The following is a 19,453-nucleotide window of genomic DNA, read 5'->3' as shown; positions in this document are numbered from 1 at the left end:
CATGTGCTTTCCCCTGTTTATTTGTCAATGCAGGAAAATCTTTATTAAAAAAAAACTAATTAAAAAAAAAACAAACGCCTCACAACCCAGGCAGGAAGATTCCCTCCAAGCCCTGCTCAGAACCTTCCAGCAGGTGGCGCTGCCTCCGCCGCCTTCCGATCACAAACTCTCCTCCCGCTTGGCTCAGCCTGCTAGGAAATGACCTAAGAGGAAACCCTCCGGGTTTGCAAGCAATGGAAAGAATTCGTCTTCCAGGAGTCTCCGCCTGACACCAAAAGCGGGTGAAAAGTAAGGGAGAGCAGCAGCAGCTGGGCAATTTTTTAAAAAAATATATATTATTGTTTTTATTTTGCTGGTGGCGGGTCGAATTGGTGCAGGATGCCCATCCTGCATTTGCACTCCATGCTTGAGTTGCTGCCTTTCCTGCTCCTGCTGCTGTTCTTCATGGCTGTGGGCTTTTTCCTGATCTACCTCCACCGACCCGAACCAGAAACCAAAAAGAATTAGGGTGAGGGGGGGCTGACTAGCTGGCTGGGCTGGGCTGGGCGGGCTTCTCTTCCCTCGTAAAGATGCACCTCACTCCAGTCCTGAAAGTGGAGGCATAAAAAACCCCAAACAAAGCAGGTTGGTGACATTTGAAAATCTCTCTTCCTTGTTAGTTTCAGAAAGAAACGCCCGCTTCTTAACGGGCGTGGAGCATTTTCTCTCCCATCTGCCTTCCTGACTTGGGCTTTCTGGATTTTACAAGCGATCCTTCTCTGTTCAAGTTCAGATGCTTATTCTTATTCTTATTCTGTTTATATCCCACTTTTCCTCCAGAGAGCTCAAAGTTGCGTACATAGGTTTCCTCCCCCAATTTCCATTTTATTCTCACACAACCTCTGTGAGATAGGTTAGGCTGAAAGGTAGTTGTGGCACATAGTCAGACAACTTTGTCTTCAGCAAGTTGTGCCCAAAATATGTCCCCTTCCCGTCCCTAGACTGGTTTACATCTTTGGCCCCTGTAAAACCTGTGCACACAGTTGGGCTGTGCATGTAACTCTTCCAGCAATGTAGAAGGGAATGTGACCTGGCATGCCCATGCTCACCCGTCTAATCTTGGCAATCCTTTCAGTGTATTGTCAGAACATCTCCATGACTCATAAAGGAGTTTTTGGCCAGCTATAGTATGAACAAGCCCATTCTGACTTATGTATGCCTTTGGAAGGGATCATGGTTTGAATCTCCTTGTCATATTTTTTTTTAATAAATCCAATTGAAATTGCCACAACTGACAAAAATGGCAAGGCCAAACAACAACAATCTAATTTGTAATCTCTGTAATCCAGGATAACTGCCTGCCAGACCTTTGCTGAGGTAATGTCTACAAAGGTGCCTTATATTGAGTCAGATCATTATACTACCTCTCCCAGCATGGTCTGTTCCAGTCTTCTCCAATGTGGTGCCTTCCAGGTGTTTTGGACTACAACTCAGCCCCAGTTAGCATTGCAGTTAGCATACAGGAAGAATGGGAGTTGTAGTCCAAATCATCTGGAGGGAATGACTTTGAGAAAGGCTGGTATGATAATATATCCTAGTCCTTGCTCGCTAAGATCTTTTTTTTTCCCCTTCCTTTTTTTTTTTTTGCTGGATATTTATTCCTGGGCTTTCTCACTGAACTAGGGGGCCTTGTGGCCAAATCAGCACCTACGCAAACTCAGGAGAGTTTGCATATGGTTGATGGCAAGTTGTTGTGCACAGAAATCATTAACTTTGCAGCACTGATAATGTTTATCTTCTGCATGTAATAACTGCCATGAACTAAGCACAGAGATGTTTGTGTGGCAGATCTGGTATGTGCAGAAACATGAGTATTATGGGAGTAGTCTGGAACCCAAGCATGGTTTAACAACAGTATAGACATAGAAATTTAATAGTAGTAGTAGTAGTTGCTATCCCCCACTTGGTCTCTCATACCGTGACTTTACATTTCAGGAGTATCCATATCTGTAGCCAGGTCACATCTAAAGTGCATTCTGACATTATACACTTGCAGCTGACTATCAGAAAAGAGAACAAAAGCTATAGTTCACAAAAGCAACCTTTATATGTGAACATTGTCACAGTGAAGCTGTACTGATCCCCTTCTGTGAATTATAAAGTTGAAACATGTTCCCGGAGCCGAAGGGGTGAATTTGCAGGATTTAGTCCCTCTGAAGTTATGTGAGTAAATGTACACAGGGATTTTGTTCAAGAAGTCACTTGCAGGCATATCAAAGGAACTGGCTCTGAATTACTGTATGTATGCCAAAGGGACGAATCCCTTCGTTGTTGTCGTTTAGTAGAAAAGGTGTGCCTGCACTATGCTGATAACATTACTATAGCTATTTCATAGTCTGGGGCCGCCTTTGTCCCTGGTGGTCCCTCTTTGAGCCTGAGAATGCCTTTTGCCAGATTGGCTGACTGCACCAGCTGTGACCCTACCTTGAGGGAGGAATCTGTGCTCTGTTAACCTTCAGATTAGACTGCTGCAGTGTGATACACATTCTGATACTTACTGCTAGATGGCTAACTGGGACCAGGGCCAGTTTTAATCACATCATGCTGGTGCTTCATCGATTAGCACAAGCTCCCTGTCCATTTACAGCTCAATTCAGAGTGTTCATTTTGACATTTAAAGTCCTTCCCAGTTTGAAGGACCGTCTGCCTCCACATGTGCCGACAGATAATGCAACAGAGGCCATTATTTGGATGCCCGCTGGCATTGGGGGTAAAGCCAATGACTATTGGGGAGAAAGACCTTAGTGATGGTGCCCAGGTTATGGAAAGCTCCCTCCCAATGGAGGTGGTTGGAGGATGGGTGGCTAACAGATTGAGGTTGAATCCTGACAAGACAAAAGTACTATTTGGGGGGGACAGGGGGTGGGTGGGTGTGGAGGACTTCCTGGTTCTGAATGGGGTAACTGTGCCCCTGAGGGAGCAGGTGTGCAGCCTGGGAGTCAATTGGCTCACAGCTGTCCATGGAGGCACAGATCAATTCTGTGTCCAGGGCAGCTGTCTACCAGCTCCATCTGGTACGCAGGCTGATGACAACAACAACAACTTATTATTTATATCTGGCTGGGTTTCCTACCTGCCTGCAGACTGTCTCACCAGAGTGGTGCATTCTCTAGTTATCTCCTGCTTGGACTACTGCAACGCACTCTACGTGAGGCTACCTTTGAAGGTGACTCGGAAACTATAATTAATCCAGAATGCGGCAGCTAGACTGGTGACTGGGAGCGGCCACTGAGACCATATTACACTGGTCCTGAAAGACCTACATTGGCTCCCAGTACGTTTCTGAGCACAATTCAAAGTGTTTAAAGTCCTAAATGGCCTCAGCCCAGTATACCTGAAGGAGCGTTTCCACCCCCATCGTTCATCCTGGACACTGAGGTCCAGCTCCGAGGGCCTTCTGGTAGTTCCCTCACTGTGAGATGTGAGATTACAGGGAACCAGGCAGAGGGCCTTCTCGGTTGTGGCACCCGCCTTGTGGAATGCCCTCCCATCAGATGTCAAGGAAATAAACAATTATCTGACATATGAAGGCAGTCCTGTTTAGGGAAGTTTTTAATGTCTGGTTTTATTGTATTTTTAATATTTTGTTGAAAGCCACCTAGAGTGGCTGGGGAAACCCAGCCAGATAGGTGGGGTAGAAATTAATTCTTCTTCTTCTTTTTCTTTCCTCATATCTGCTTTAATCTGCTTTATCTTTTTAAAGAAGTTTTTATTTCTTCTTTTTGTTTCTACTGTTTGTATCATGTGATGAGTGGTTTTTATTGCTTTATTATGTTGTTGCTGTTGTTTCTTTGTAAGCCACCCTGGGAATTTTTTTTTTTTTTTTTTTTGAAGAGCAGGATTAAAGCCTACTACTACTACAAATATAATATAGCAGCACCAACCAGAAAGCCCTTGATCCTATCTGATATCAGCAGTTCAGGTTGGGTCATGTTAGTATTGTATGGGAAACTGTATGAAAATAGGCTTGCAAGAGCCAGTGTGGTGAAGTGGTTAGAGCAGCCTTTCTCAACCTCTTGGTTCCCAGATGTTGTTGGACTACAACACCCATCACCCCTAGCTAGCGGAACCAGTGGTCAGGGATGATGGGAGTTGTAGTCAAACAACATCCGGGGACCCAAAGTTGAGAAAGACTGGGTAAAATGTCAGACTAGGACCTGGGAGGCCAGGAATCAAATCTCCACTTGATCACCAAAACTTTGGGCTGGTCACTGCCTCTCAGACCAACCTACCTCCCAGAGTTATTGTGTGATTAATTGAAGAGGGAGACAACCATGTATGCCTTGAGCTCCTTGAAGAAAATGTGGCAGACATATGGAATAAACAAATAACCATAAATGTACATAGCTATTATTAAATTATAGAAAATATGCATAACAAATGCTTTTTAAAAATTCTGCTCACTTGTCATATCGTCATGAATGTTTTGCAAGAGCAGGCCTTTGGACATGCTTAATCTTGTCCCTAACACCTACTAACTAACCTGTATGTGTTCCTCTCTACTAAAATAGTGTCCCTGATCCTGTTGTGCTTTGTGCATGGGCAATCCCCATCAGAAGGGGTGAGTGACAGATGAGCTTGAATACTGAGAACAAGGAGGAGTTATGAGATATAACCAAGGGCTAAGAGTTGCAGAGGACTAGCCACTTGAAGTAAAGCCAAAGACCTTTGGAATGACAGAAACTAACTGGAAACCCAGTGGGAAAGGAGCAGTTGTTTCCTCTCCTGCATTCCCACCCCACATCCTTTTGCATAGATCCCAGAGTGCTATATGTTTTCGCTGGAAGCATCCCTTGTTTTGTCATCTCACTTTTCACCAATTGCAGTGAAAACACATGTCACAGCTGCGGAATTCTGATGAGTGAGCAATGATGCGTTTGGTCTGTTGTCTATTCAGTATTCAGGGGGCGATGTGGCAGTTAAATTTGGTTTGGCACTGAACAGGGTGGGCAGGTAAGCCTGGATATTTCAGCCCAAAACAAAGGCGTTCCCTCCTTAAATCTTAAGTGGGTGAAATAGCAAAAAACTCCCAACACCCTTGTAGATAGAACAGAGATAATGCGGGGGTGGGGGGAGAGAAGCAGAAGTACCATCCTTGTCTGAGGAGATTTTGCAACAACTTTTTCTTTGTTATGAGGAATGTAGTTTCATTTCAGGAACTCCAGTGTAACTGGCAGTTCCATTTTCCTGTTCAGCGGAGAATGAGAGCATCTGAAAAGCCATGGCTAATACTGTCTCCTTCCCTTTTTGGGATAATCAGTACCTGATCGCTTCTCTCCCCGCAGTTACCACTAACTCAGCTGCTCCCCTGATCTGTCGCCACTGAAGGAGGGAAAGAGATGGGGGACACAGGCAAAGAAGAATATAAAATACACACGTTTGATACAGAGATTCAGCAGCTACTCAAAACAGCCCTCAAAGGTCAGTATCTCTCCCTTTTCTCCCTCCCCCCCTCCCTGTTTTCCCCCCTGTCCCTCCTCCCCATTGCCATGAATCAAGCATAATTCACTGCTAGATTTGGAGCTGTTTGGGCCTATCAACATTGTGAAGGGTTGTGTGTGCTCTGATATGAATTGCCCATTCCTTAAAATCTTCTTCAGGGTTAGAAAAGGTTTGGAGAGGGGAGCCAAAATGATCAAGGGGATGGTGCGACTCCCCCTATGAGACACGTTTGAAGCACCTGGGACCTTTTTAATGAATGGGGGGGGTGGGACAAAGAAAGACAAGTGAGAGGAGACATGATAAAATTCTGCACTATGTTGAGAAAGTGGATAGAGAAGTTTTTCTCCCCCTCCCGTAACACTAGAACTCTGTATGTCCATTTATTGGCTAGTCTTCAAACAGATGGTGCATCAGATGTTACTGATAAGAACAGATTTAAACGTTCAGGTAGATAATGTTTGCTGCTGCACTCTTCACTACAGGTGAGTTCAGGTGGATTTGTAATGTAAGCTACAAAGTGCTATACTCTGATAAGGCATGTGCATGGCTGTCCCAATTTAGCCTGCAGCAGAGAAAGCAAAAGAAGAAGCTGAACTGATATATGTAAGATTCTACTATTGAGACAGCCCATCGTCCTTAGATGGCTCCTGACTTGCCGTGCTATAGAGCAGCCTTCTCCAACTTCTGTTGCTTCTCGCCACCATCCCTGACCTTTGGCTATGCAAGGTGGGACGAATGGGAGCTATATTCCAACAACACCTGGAGGACGCATTTTTGCCTACCTGTGAGGTCACAGTTTCTTCCAAAGTATCCTAGGAATGTAATATAATGAGAATGCTGAAAATACTTCATTAGAATGACTAAGCTCTTTATGGAACTACAGGTCCCAATGTTTGCTTTGTTGGGATCAGTGGCAGTTTAAAACTGGATTAAATTTGTAGGGGCAGATATGACACAGCTCAGGCATGTCACTCACTTTTTGGCCTCAGATTTCTCCTGCCTTTAAGATGGAATAGCAGATCACTCTTCCTTCCAGGAGATTTGTGATGCAGAAAGGTTTGCAAACAGCACCATTCCTACAGAGACAGTTTTGATCCATAAATAAAATATCCAGCAAAAAAGAAGAAGGAACCCATCAATTACTGTGCAGTTTTAAACATACAGAATGATGCAAAGGTATGCTTGTTTTGAGGCAGCACTGATAGCGTTACACTTCTTTTACAGACCCCAGCAGTGTAGATCTGGAGAAGGTTGCCAACGTAATTGTGGACCAGTCCCTCAAAGACTCTGTGTTCAGCAAAGAGGCCGGGCGCATCTGCTACACCATTATCCAGGTGGGAGAATGAGCATGCCATGTTTTGGAAACTGCTAGTTTTCACATCACAGCTGTTCACCATATGCAACTATTCTGGAAATTTTATTTGCATATAAATAACATACTATTCATATACGCTGTTTTATTTAAAAGTATTTCTAAACAATATTTTTTTTAAAAAAATCTAAGCCATGCATAAGAAACAAAAAAAAACCAAAATAAAACAATGCGATAAAAACAGAAATCCAGATATAAGGATCCAATCTTACAGAGCAGTGAAAGCATGCATGAGAAGATACATCTTTACTAGACATCTGAAGTGGATAACTGATGATGCTTCATATATGGCAGAGGGAAGGTATTCAAAAATGTTGGGGCAGCAGTAGAAATTCACCCTCTTGGGATCACTCCCCAGTGATACTTTGTAGGGTGTGGTGCCATTGGTAAAGTTTCCAGATGATCTAAGTGGTCTTGCATGGGGAGGCCAACATTGCTGCAAGTGATTTAAAAAATGCATCTCACCATCTCCTAGCCAGTTTTTGTTTAGATGTTCCTGCCCTCTTTTCTGCTTTTCTTGTTTTGTATATCCAGCATGGTTGGTGCAAGGATGAGACGTAGGTGGGTGAGATCAGAGGGAAACGACATTACTGCATCATTATTGATTTTTTGTTAAAGCAAGAACCCAACATGAAATAAAATTTTCTACAAGTCGAGAGGGCTGGGGAGCTTTCCCAAGAAAACATAGTGGAGAGGCTTCGGGAAAACTTGTGCATGTGTGTGTGCATGTCTGTATACACACACACATACATAAGCATATATATGTGTGTGTATATATATCTGTTAAGGATATACAAAAGGAGCCTGTAGGTTGCATAAAAGCCGTTCTAGATGTGCATGCTGTTCACTTTGGCTCTACCACCAGCCATGCTTCCTTTCCTGCAGATGGAGCTTGGTTTGGCCTGCCCTGCTGAATATTTTGGGTGTCCAGCCCAGCTGTGAGAGGGCAAGAAGGTGAATCTATCCCTTCAACTCCAGACCAGACGTGGTGAGCAAAACTCTCATTAGTGACCTGTCTCAGTTTTGCCTCCCCTCTGAACTTTTTTGCACCTATAGGCTCCTGCTTCATCGTGCCAGAACTTTTTCTGCACGGTGGTGTGTTTTGAAGCATGAGAGAGGAAGAGAAAGAGAGAGAGAGATAAGCCCAGACAGCCTGCTGCCACAGCTGAGATTGCACACAGCATCCTTCTGGCGCTTCACCTCTTTGCCTTTGTCGCAGGCGGAGAGCAAACAGGTGGGCCAGAGTGTCTTTCGGCGGGGGCTCCTCAACCGACTTCAGCAGGAGTATAAAGACCGGGATGAACTGCGAGCCCGCTCCCTCCAGGCCTGGATCTGCTATGTCACTTTTATCTGTAACATCTTTGATTACCTGAGGGTAAGACCAAACTTCAGAACTGGTGTACAGTCATACCTTAGGTTACAGACGCTTCAGGTTGCGTTTTTTCAGGTTACGGATGTGCCGAAACCCGGAAGTACCGGAACGGGTTACTTCCGGGTTTCGACGGTCGCGCAAGCGCAGAAGTGCTAAATTGCACTTTATGCATGCACAGAAGCAACAAATCGCAACCCACGCATGCGCAGATACAGGTTGTGAACGTGCATCACACACGGATCACGTTCACAACCCAAGCGTCCACTGTATTATCCAGACCTGGGGCTAGTTCATGTGCTGCTCTCACAATGAGGGAATGTGGTTGTGTTTAGGGTTGTGTTTTGTTTTTGTTTTAATGCTGCCATTCAATCCAAGAAGATTGAAAAATGCAGCATAAAACATTGAACGGAATTAAACGTGCATCTAAAATACTTGGGGGAAATAAAAAGGCATTTGCCTGGCACCCAAAGGATGATAAGGTGAGTGCCTGGCAACCTCTGTGGGAAAAGCATTCCACATCTGGGGCACTCACCTGAAATGACTGGGGCTGCTGCAGGAGGCCTTAATTCAAATGAGTGCAACTGGGTGGTCTTTGCATATGTCACTTGTACAGAAATTCTTCTTGCAGTCCGGAAGGTTCATGGTCTAGATGTAGCAGCAGGACAGCTTTTAGAAGCAGCCTGCCATGGGGGTCCTTGCAGTTTGGTCCTTCCTGTTATAATAATTTGAATAATAATAATTTATTATTTCTACCCCACCCATCTGGCTGGTTTTCCCCAGCCACTCTGGGCGGCTTCCAACAAAGATGTATCACACATTAAAAACTTCCCTAAACAGAGTTGCCTTCAGATGTCTTCTAAAAGTCGGATAGTTCTTTATTTCCTTGACATCTGATGGGATGTCAAGGAATCATGCATCTGATGCAAAAGGGCTCTAGGCTGTGCCACAGTACATTTGTGACAGTTTTCTTAAGGTGCCACAGATGCTCTTGGTTGTTCTTGTTTCAAGAGACTTAGCACACACAGCTACCTTTCTGGGATTTTTAAGACACACACACAGGGAGGGGCTCTCTAACGATTCCATAATGATTCTGAGCGATAGTTGACAAGTGCACCTATTTCACAGGTCAATAACATGCCAATGATGGCACTGGTGAACCCAGTTTATGACTGCCTGTTCCGACTGGCGCAGCCAGAAAGCCTGCGGAAAGAGGAAGAGGTGAGTATTCTCAGAGCACAGTGGGGACAAAAGCAGGTTGCTGTCCTGTGAGAACACACCTGGTAAAGAGGATTGGAAGGTGGACAACTTTTAGGCCAGGGGTGGGAATCTTTTTTCAGCCTGGAGCAATGAATGCAAATTTTCCCTTTGTTTAGTAGGCTATTTTCTACACACATCCACCCAGTGTTTTTTTCTGGGGGGACGCATCCCCCTAAACATTTTGTGAATCTTTGTACTTTTGTCCATTTACTGAATATATTTTCCCCGATTTGAACGATAAAATGGTGATTTCCTTGAGTCAAAGTGAGAGTACCCCTAAATATTTTTTTTAAGGAAAAAAACAACACTGCATCCACCCAGCCATCATTTTATTTGCATGCTGCCTCTCCATAATTAAAATCATGCTCAAGGCATCTTGCAGCACGGAAACAATAGTTCATTACAAAGTAGTCATAGACAAGAAATAAAAGCACATCCAAAGAACACAACCAAAATGCAACAAATCACAAAAAAATGCAGCCCAAGATTCGGTTTAGCAGCCTACTTTATTTTTTCCCTTCTCTTCTGATTTAGTGCCAAGATGCTAACATGAGACATTTCTGTACAGCACACACTCCCCACCCCACCCCCTTCACCCAACCACCCCGATTCTTAACAGAAGCATTTTCATTTCCTTCCATTAAGGTGGACTGTCTGGTGTTGCAGCTACACCGCATTGGTGAACAACTTGAGAAGATGAACACCCAGAGGATGGATGAGCTTTTTTCCCTCCTGCGAGACGGCTTCCTCCTGCAGGAGGGCCTTACCTCCCTTTCCCAGCTACTCTTGCTTGAGATCATTGAGTTCCGGGCTGCCGACTGGAAAATGACAGATGCAGCCCAGAAGTACTATTACAGTGAGGTCGCAGATTGAGCAGCCAGTTGCTCACCCTGGCTCATGCTGCCCAAAGCCAGAGTTTGAATTTCCACTCTGAACCTTTGCACCAGCAAACTTCACATAACAACAACAAAGCTGCAATTATTTTTAATACTTCCCTCCCCTCCACCCGAACCCTAGCACTTTTTGTATATAGAATGTATAACTTGCTCCCTCGATAGATCTTTTGCGCTGGCTGAAATTGGGGAGCTGGGAGAGGAGAAAAGGGTCGCATTCTGCCACTGCCGCTCCCATAGTGTTGCACTAAATAGGAACCTGTATTAATCACTGCCGCAAGCTGGACTGACATTTGACACAGGGTAGTTCTCTCCGAGCTTACTTTTGTATGCTAATTTTAATGTATTCAGCCTTAAAACAAAAAAGGCTATGGTTTAAAACCAGCCTGGTGATAACATTATTTACTCCAAAAGCACACTAAGCCTAAGAATCTGTCTCCCTCTGCAGCATGTGGCAGTTTGTTATTTTATGCTCTGTTCCATAGCTGTTCTGTTTGCCCTCTGGTTGAGAAGGTGATTCTGTAATCAAAGCCCAAGCATGGCATTTCAATTTCCTGCCTTGTAAACCCATTTTGGATGCTTTCAGGAGCCTCGTTTGCTCTCTGTTTACATGCAGTCACTATGAGGCACGAGGGATATCAGAAACTTTACCACTGTTCTGAAATCAAAGAAAGGTGGCTCGTTCAGGTACTAGTTCTATTAACAACCTACAACAGAGACTTTCTTTTTTTGTCCTACTCCTTGTTTGTTTTTTTAAAGGCACAAGCATGCACGCAGGGGTGGAAATACTTTTGTGACAGATTAGTATTAAAAACAGTATGCGTTGTTCTTGCAAACAATGGTGCAATTTGAAAAATGGGGTCTGCTTTATTCCCTTTCCTTTGTCATAGGAAAATAATACACCTGGAAGCGACAATGCTAGGTGTATAACACCAATTTCATTGATAGGTGGTTCAGAACTGGACTGCTTTAAAATGCTCCCTGATGCAGTTAGACTACCCCTCCCTGAACACACAAAGTAGCATGGCAGGGCAAGCCTGGAACCCTTCTCTTTGCCATGCTAGCATTGCAAAAGCAAGGTGTTTTTTGAAGAAGAGCATAAAGTCATGTCACCCCCAACTGGCAGTCTGAAATAAGACAACCCCAGGAGGCCTTTGCTGGGTTGATTGCGTCTCACTTAGCGTGGAAGTATATGCTATCAGAATCAAGGGGCCTTATTTCCAAGAAAATATATTTAGGATTGGGAGAGGGGCAGTCTTTCTCTCTGCTTATAGGCTGCATAACAGCCCTGTTAAATTTGCTTAGGGTTTTAGATTTTTCAAGAGGCTACGTAATACTACAACCCAGGGTCACCCAAAGAAACTAAAGGGTATGAGAGGCAGGACAGACAAAACGAAGGCTTCCTTCACACAGTACATAAATTATGGAATTCCCTACCCAAAGATGTGCCAACCTGGATGTATTTAAGAAGGGATTAGACTCATTCATGGTAAAGCTATCAGTGGTTACTAGCCATGATGGCTATTTATTGCCTCTGAATACCAGTTGCAGAGGAATACAAGAGGGGAGAGTGCTATCATGATCCATTTCCTGCTTATGGGCTTTGCATAGGCAGCCAATTGGCCGCACATGGGAACAGAATTCTGGACTGGATAGGATTGTGATCTGATCCAACAGGGCTCTTATTATGTACACAATGCTCTCCTGAGGTCAGGGGACAAATTCATGACTGTGGTGTGGCTTAGTCACAAGAGTATTGTAAAGATTGGTGCCCAGTTATTGGCTCCATGTGTGCTGCTTAATAATTTTGAAACAGCATGCTAGGGTCCAAACCCTGACACTTAACCAGCACTTTCTTTTCTAACAGGATGCTTTCATGAGTATATTGATTCTTCCGTAGCTGCAGGAGAAGGATGCTCAATTGCTTTCTAACCTGCAGCCCTCAATATGCTCTTACTCCTTTCTTCCCAACTGCTGGCCAGCTCAGGTGTAGCTAACAGCTAAAGGCAGTGCCTTCTCCCTGCAGGAGGTGTGAAGCCAACACTGTTCAAAAGCCTCACTCCACAGCAGAATTATTCCCTTGGGAACATGTAGCTAGAAACTGATTTTGTAACTTTTATACAACAGCGACTTTGAACAACAGTATTGTACATTTGTTAAGATTGGTTCTCTTTGAAACTTTTAAAAATAAACATTTTACACTTCTGCATATAGTCTCTCGTTGCCATCCATCAAACAGAAAGCTGTTTAATAGCAGAGTTATAAATAATCACTTGTCTAGTTGCTTATGGCAAACAAGAATTGTCTCTAGGTGACCTGGCAGAGGTTTTTATCAAAGTTGGTTCTTTCGCTTTCTTTTTTCTAGGTCAGAATATGTATTATGGAGTCAGGGGAGCTAGTAAAAAAAAATGGGGGGGGGGGAGCTAACTTTTGTGAATTTATTTGCAAGGATGCTTTATGATGTATACAGAGGCTGTTCTTTGGAAATGGCTTCCTCTAAGGGCTGTTCTCTCATGTATGTTCCTTATTTGATGACTGCAACATCAAATGATGGCTAACATATTTCTATGTGCAAATAAAACTTTTAAGCATGTGATGAATAGGCATGTGTGAATCAAGCCAAAGGAAAGCTATTCATACCACATATTGAAGTTAAGCACACTTTAAGTGAGATCAGTTTTAACCTAGTTGTTCGTTCATTCTCACATGCCAGTGTCGACTAACCAATGGCACAAAGGCACTGTAGAGAAAGACCATTCACGAGACATACAGGGAGAAAACCAGGATGTAGTTTCAATCTTTTACAACTTAATTTTCAGCCTGGTTCTACTTCAGCCTATCATGCTGCCAAAAGCCACTGCTGAGGAGTACAGAATTGTAACCTCTTTTACAATCCCCCTGAAGACTGCTTTGATGCTAACTAGGTCATTCTGTATTGTGAACAAAACCCTCTGTCTCAAAAGAGAGTAGAGAAACCAAGATGCATATACACAGGACCCAGTACTGACAAGGTCACCTGAAAATGGAGTAAACAGGATTTTTAATTTATGCAAGTCAGAAAAATGAAGCATTTTATTTCGGCTAAGATTTTCTTCAGGTTGTTTCTTCTTTCAAAGAGCCAGTTGAGAAACCGGATTATCGCCCTTCCAGGCTGGTGCTATGCAAAGGAAGGCATATGGGATATATTTCCCTTCCTTGTCTTGTAGCAAAGTCTCAGACCTCACATGCTGCAGCTGCCATTCTCTACCACCACCGGTAGTGAGCAAAGGCTCGGTTAGACTCTGCTATCTTGTGCAACTCATGCTTTTTCTTTATGATAGGTCCTTCATTGCTGAAGGCAGCCAGAAGCTCTTCGGAAAGCTTTTGGTACATAAATGTCCGCCTGTGTTTGTTTTCCCTGCATTCCCTGAGCAGCCACTTCATGGCTAAAAAGCGTCGGCGGTTGTCTGACAAAGGGGTTGGGACCTGCAAGAGGCAAAAACAAACAAACCCCATCAGAGATTAACATAACTTTATACTGAATTCATACTGTTTTTATCCTGTATTCTGTTCTGCGAGCCGCCCTGAGATCTTATGATGAAGGGTGGTATAAAATCTAAAATAAACAGAATTTATTTAGCACAGAATTAGGAGCACTTAAGTACCCTGAATGTGTTTATTTGACTTGCAAAACTTTTGGATATTTTTAGATAACAACTTCAGCGGGAAAATCAAGGCTGCCAAGTTGGCGAGCAAAAGTTGCAAAACAAGAAATGGTTTGAAGGCACTCAGTGGGGCTGGCCTATCTAAGGCATTTTGCTGCCTGAGGCAGTGCAGCAAAAGGTTCCCTCCCCACAAAATCAAATTATATAGTACCCCAGGCCAATCAAGTTATTGTGGCACTTGAGGCAGAAAATCCTGCAAGCACCTTCCCTGCTCCTAGCGTTAATAAATAAAATAGCTAACAATAGTCCTTTCATAACACAGCATGTGAGCTCCTAGAGGTGGACACTCCACTCTGCTTATTGGTTTCTGTCCCTATCTTGTACCCTCTGGTTGCTGAACCTTTTAGAACCCATTTCCAATATTTTTTCAGCAACCTTTTAAGCTTTCAAACTAAAACCTGATGTTCTCAAGAAGTTTCAAGTTCACGTATAAGCAGGATATTACAGGTCGCTGGAGATCACATAATACAAGTTTCAAAGCGATTCAAAAGAAAAATACCAAGGGGCTGATTATGCTATAGAATGTTCCTATCAAAATAAATGAAACCAGTGCAAGTAATAAAGTTTATTTTGTTTAACTGCCAACTGCAACAGAGCAAAGTCCGAAACTGAGGCTACATGGGTGGAAGTTGAAGTCCCTGGAACTGTGGACTGCTATGGATACTTAATGATAGGAATGGTTCTACTTTGGGGAAAAGATAAGCCAACAATCCAGGGCTGCTTTAGATTAAGCATGAGGAAACTTTTTGTCCTCCAGATGTTGCTGAACAACTTCCATCAACCCCAACAAGCATAGCCTATCATGAGGGATGATAGGAGTTGTAGTTGAACAACATCTGGAGGCCAAAGGTTCCTCTCACCTGCACTAGATCATCATATTACCATAGTTTTAGTTTCTTGCTTACCTGGTAGTTTTTGCCTCCTTTCTGGACAGTCATCAGCCCAATGACAGGCTGGCAGTTGCTCAGTGCCTGGTGGAAGATAGTATATGGATTGCACTCAATGTTTTCTTTTTCCTTCTCTTCCGCTTTATGGTACTTCTCAAGCTGCTTCCTCTTGATTGCTTCTAAAGTCTTAATTGAGGGAAAAAACCACTTGTGAAAAACTCCATTAGCAATAATATTGACACAACCCCAGCATGTTACCCTTGCCTTCAGTCAAGAGTTCAATTTATAAATAAATAAAATTCCTTCATGACTACTGGAAATCTGGCCCAGACACTCTCAAGCCTCAGAACCACTAGCAGACATTTTCTGCAATTTTTTAAAAATGTTATAACTAACCCAAGGGCCCTTAAAGAAAGCTGAAAGTTCCTGGTCTGAATTTAAGGCTGAAAAACAAATTTCAACAATAACTGCAGACCTACAGCACTTCCCCTTTCCATAAGGAATGACAGAAGTTACATATAATCTGTGACAGATTTGTCATTCTGTTTGCAAGGCCTCTAACAGGAGGGAGATTCAAGAGCTGCGGAGATGCAGAAAATGAGAACAAGGATGAAAGGACTAAGGAAGGGACTTTCTATATATGGCCTTTAAAATGGGAATACTCTTTGCCACGTTGACATTAATGTGGGGGTGGAGTGGGAGAAAAGTAGCAGAAACCTGAGAAGTTAACTTACCTGATTTATGATGTTTCGGGCCAAAATTTTATTTCCTCCCTTCATCATCATGCTAGTGAATTTGCTGTAATGAGAAAACAAATGGCATTCCTGTTATCAGCGCCACAGCATAAGATCCTTGCAATGAAACTTTGCCATTACACTGACCAAGCATTCCAACATTTATGGAGTTTTTTGGGGAAAGTATCAGTTTCTCATTATATGCCTTCGATTCACCTGGCACATTCCTAGAGAGGAAGATTAAGAGATCGGTGGCAGTTTGCTGCTTCTGCCACTGAGTGCTGTTACACAATATCCTTACTTCTACATCACAACAGGGCATCGTGCAGGCATGTGGCTGCTGATGGGTGGCAGCAGCACCCAATTCAGAAACAGACAGTGACATCTAGAATGGGTGGTTCTTCAACCCAGCACATCTATGTTTCTGCTTCCCCACAGTGCCCTCTGGTAAAGGTGCCAAATCTTTCTTCCCCACATGGTGGTACTTGGTGATGAAAGCAAACCAGTACAAACAGCCTATAGCCCTAACTGGCAAAGAAAGTAAGAACCGTCAGAACATGGTCAGAACAGAAAGTCAGAACACAGTTCAGACCTAGCATCCTGTGTCCAACAGCAGCCAGCAGGAGTATTCCAGACTGGTCTATTTTATAATAAATCACTACCCATTAAGCCCCAGTCAGGACATTTTGATAACAATGCTGTACTCCCTGGCTATTTCAACTATCCAATATACTTTGGCCAACTACATTACTCTATGAATTAATTAGATTTCTTTGTTAAGTGATAGACATAGACAAAAGGACTAGATTCAGTCAAATATGGCAGCATTCAAACCTGATCAATGGATCATGGAATACAGAGCTGGTGACACTGGAAGTGGTGGCTTTTATAGGTCTGACTTTTTTGAGTTCCAGTTTGGCTTTTTCCTCATCTGATATTTGTTCTGGAAGTTTATGATACACTTCTTTGTTCACTTCTGGTTCAAGATAAACAGGACTGTATCGGCTCCATCTGATCTGAGTCAGCCTACAAAGGATATGAAAAGCAGAAAAAGAATGTTACACAAATATTTTCAATCTGAAGAAGTGAAACTATTCTGCATGCAAATCCTATTCCCATATCCAATTCTGTAACCCAAATCCATTGGGCTTAGATACACCTGCTTCTACATAGGATCAGACAGTTCAGTTTCATATTCATTGTCAGGATAGCTAGAATGTAGTTACAAGCAGCTTTTTTCAACCCATTCTATGAACGTTTTTGACAGATTAAACTCCGTGTCACAATGCTAGTATGGAGTAAGAGGAAGATAGTTCTCATTGGTACATTTCACACTGATCTGACATATCTTAAGTGAGTATCACACTAAGGAAATTATACAGTTTTTTGTTTTCGTTTTGTTCGTTGGTGGCATCTTGGGCTAAGCAGAATTCTAGGCCCTGACAAAATGAGAAATTTCCTTCCCACTCTACAATTCTATGATTCAGGTTTGTGCTAGTCAATGTTGTTGGCTTGAATAATGTGCCCCAGATACTCCAGTCCAAAAGACCCTGCAGTGCTCGCCCATATCCCAACATCTATCATATTAGTATGCAGATGTGGATAACGTACAAAATTATTCCCTTTCTTTCCTAAAGAGGGACATGGCAGGTCCACCACAAACAACTCTTCTGATAGCAAGTCACATAAACATGCCAATTGAAAATACAGAAGTCAACTTTGGGAGGGCTGTTTTCACAATGAAAACTCAACAGTATTGTGAATTAACAGATCTGAGCTATATAAAAGACAAGACCTAAAAAAAATTTTAAAAAATTATATACCACCCTATACCCGGAGGTCTCAGGGTGGTTCACAGAAAATATCAACATAAAAAACACACACTCTCTCTCTCTATATATATAATCAAAATAAAAACAACAACCCAATAACACCCCCCCAAAAAAGAGCCACATTTTAAACGGGCATAGAGTGTCAATACATGCACATATTCTCTTGGTTTCTATAAAGCTTTTCTTTCACATGAGATTTCTTGTTCTCCTAGGAGGCGTGGACCATAAACACGGGTGTACTTTTAAAGGGCATGCTATCTGCCGTTCTATTCTGCCGCTCCGTATTGCAGCTGATTCTCTCAACTAGACATATTCGTTAGACAAATCTCTCCCCAATACTGCGACTCATTGGAGGCGCAGCAAGGGTAACCCAGGATGCTCTAGTCTAGGGAGTGATAACAGGGTGCGAGCTCAGTTCTCAGATACGAGCAATCTGCATTCCACAAGATCGATCCAAATCCTCCCAGCCGCTCTCCTGGAGCCTCTCCCACCCCGTCGGTCCCCCGTTTCTCTTACCCGGGCAACCAGACCTTCCAGGAGCCGCACAGCCGCTGCCTCGCTGCCCCGAGCTTCTCCACCATGGACGCAGCCATTTTGCTTCTCTCCCCAGGACCCCACCCAGGGCTGTCCAAAGCTACCGCCTGAAAAAATGTCGCTTTGCTTTGCACGCCTGGCAGGCTTCTTGCATAGCAGCTTTTTGCAAGGAAAAGACAGTCAGGAAGCCACGCTGTTGTTATTTCCTTAACGTTGCGCAAGCTTTATTCGGTTCTTCTTCAGGCGGCGTAAACAGGCTGCCCCTGCCTCGCGAAAAGGCTCAGAAACTGATCTCGCTGTATAGTTCACTGTGCAAAACCAATGCCGACCCCGCTAAATTCAACGTATTGCTAGACTAAAGGAATGAAGACTGTGCAGGCAGTGCGACAGGCGTGAGAAACAGGAATTTTGTGCTCCGGTGCCATTGATGGGCTGTCCTAAAAGGCTGCATCTTGTTGCAGAATATTGCAGCTCTGCAGAGCAATGGAAATTCTTTATACTGCATTTGAAATAAGAGAGTTCTGACATGGAGATTTTTGGGGGAAGGGGGAATGTTCCCACACATTTTTGAAAGCTCTTTTGAGGAGGTGACCCGAAAAGTCGGAACGGGGAGGAAAACAGCAACAAGGGTCACGATGATTGAACAATAGCAATGATTTATTAAGCTGATGGGTGTTTCTAAATCGAGCCGATCTCCTGCTCAGTAAAATAACAACGAGAGCCTGAGCATTAGCCCTTGCAGGAGGAGGTGGAGGCGCTGATCCTCTCCTTTCCTTCCCCCGCAGGGGCCGGGCCCGGCCGGGCTGTAGCGTCGCCTGAGCGCGGGGCGGAGTCTTCAGGCCGGCCGGCAACATGGCGGAGGCGGAAGGGGAAAGCCTGGAGTCCTGGCTGAGTGAGTAACCCGCGTCCTCTCCCCTTCCGCCGAGCAAGGGGGGTGGGGGGGACGGACGCTGGTAGCATGGCCCTCCTCTCCTCCCCCCGGGGCCGGGAAAGAAAGCCGTGGGGCGCGGGAGACAGCCCCACCCGGAGCCCCGGGGTGTGGGGAATGGTGGGGTGTGAGGGATGCTTGGATCTCCGTAGAGGCAATGACACCCCAAAGGGAAGGTCTGGAGGTAGATGGGGAGAAGGAAAGAGGGGGACGGTGGTGGGGCAGAGATGTAGGGGTTTTTTGGGGGGGGGGACACCTAGGGCAGAGGATGTAGGGCTAAAACCAGAAGGGCCAGACGCAAAGGGCGTCTTCTGTGCCCCTAACTATCGGAGAGGGGAAATAGGATGGTGCAGCTTTTCTTGACATATTGGTCCGGCCAACATTTCGTTTTCTACACAGTTATTAGAGGTCAAAGAAGACCCTGCTGGTCATGGCTGTCTTGGTCCGCCCTGCCTGTGG

The 19,453-nt window shown here is 44.1% G+C and overlaps 3 protein-coding genes across 8 annotated transcripts in view; 2 read left to right on the top strand and 1 right to left on the bottom strand.

Annotated features, from left to right (window-relative positions):
* The first annotated feature begins 136 nt into the window (after window positions 1-136).
* On the top strand, window positions 137-12,584 carry MIF4GD (MIF4G domain containing). 3 transcript variants are annotated; one of them, XM_080994075.1, is made up of 6 exons: window positions 137-288; window positions 5,325-5,460; window positions 6,706-6,815; window positions 8,073-8,228; window positions 9,351-9,443; window positions 10,128-12,584. In XM_080994075.1, the coding sequence occupies exons 2-6, from the start codon at window positions 5,379-5,381 to the stop codon at window positions 10,353-10,355; spliced, it is 669 nt and encodes a 222-aa protein (XP_080850201.1). In that variant the 5' UTR covers window positions 137-288; window positions 5,325-5,378; the 3' UTR covers window positions 10,356-12,584. The 3 variants fall into 3 exon arrangements, with proteins under 3 accessions (XP_080850201.1, XP_080850202.1, XP_080850203.1); XM_080994076.1 differs by lacking the exon at window positions 137-288 and adding an exon at window positions 296-624; XM_080994077.1 differs by lacking the exon at window positions 137-288 and adding an exon at window positions 4,659-4,992.
* Window positions 12,585-13,398: 814 nt separating this feature from the next.
* MRPS7 (mitochondrial ribosomal protein S7) lies at window positions 13,399-18,265 on the bottom strand. Its single transcript, XM_080994059.1, has 5 exons — window positions 18,049-18,265; window positions 16,535-16,726; window positions 15,701-15,764; window positions 14,985-15,152; window positions 13,399-13,840 (listed from the first exon to the last, which is right to left on the bottom strand). The coding sequence occupies exons 1-5, from the start codon at window positions 18,123-18,125 to the stop codon at window positions 13,619-13,621; spliced, it is 723 nt and encodes a 240-aa protein (XP_080850185.1). The 5' UTR covers window positions 18,126-18,265; the 3' UTR covers window positions 13,399-13,618.
* Window positions 18,266-18,349: 84 nt separating this feature from the next.
* The window catches only part of GGA3 (golgi associated, gamma adaptin ear containing, ARF binding protein 3), a 30,276-nt gene continuing 29,172 nt past the window's right edge, over window positions 18,350-19,453 (top strand). For 2 of the 4 annotated variants that reach the window (XM_080993724.1, XM_080993723.1), the window contains exon 1: window positions 19,006-19,178. In XM_080993724.1, the coding sequence (XP_080849850.1) occupies window positions 19,025-19,178 (154 nt within the window). In that variant the 5' untranslated portion in view covers window positions 19,006-19,024. Of the gene's footprint in view, window positions 18,959-19,005; window positions 19,179-19,453 lie in introns of those variants that run through there. The other 2 variants (XM_080993725.1, XM_080993729.1) reach the window with 2 other exon arrangements.

This window comes from Podarcis pityusensis (genome assembly GCF_964106645.2).
Source record: "Podarcis pityusensis genome assembly, chromosome: 2".
NCBI lineage: Eukaryota > Metazoa > Chordata > Lepidosauria > Squamata > Lacertidae > Podarcis > Podarcis pityusensis.
The sequence above is the reverse complement of the archived record's forward strand: the minus strand, read 5'-3'. Positions and strand labels throughout refer to the sequence as shown.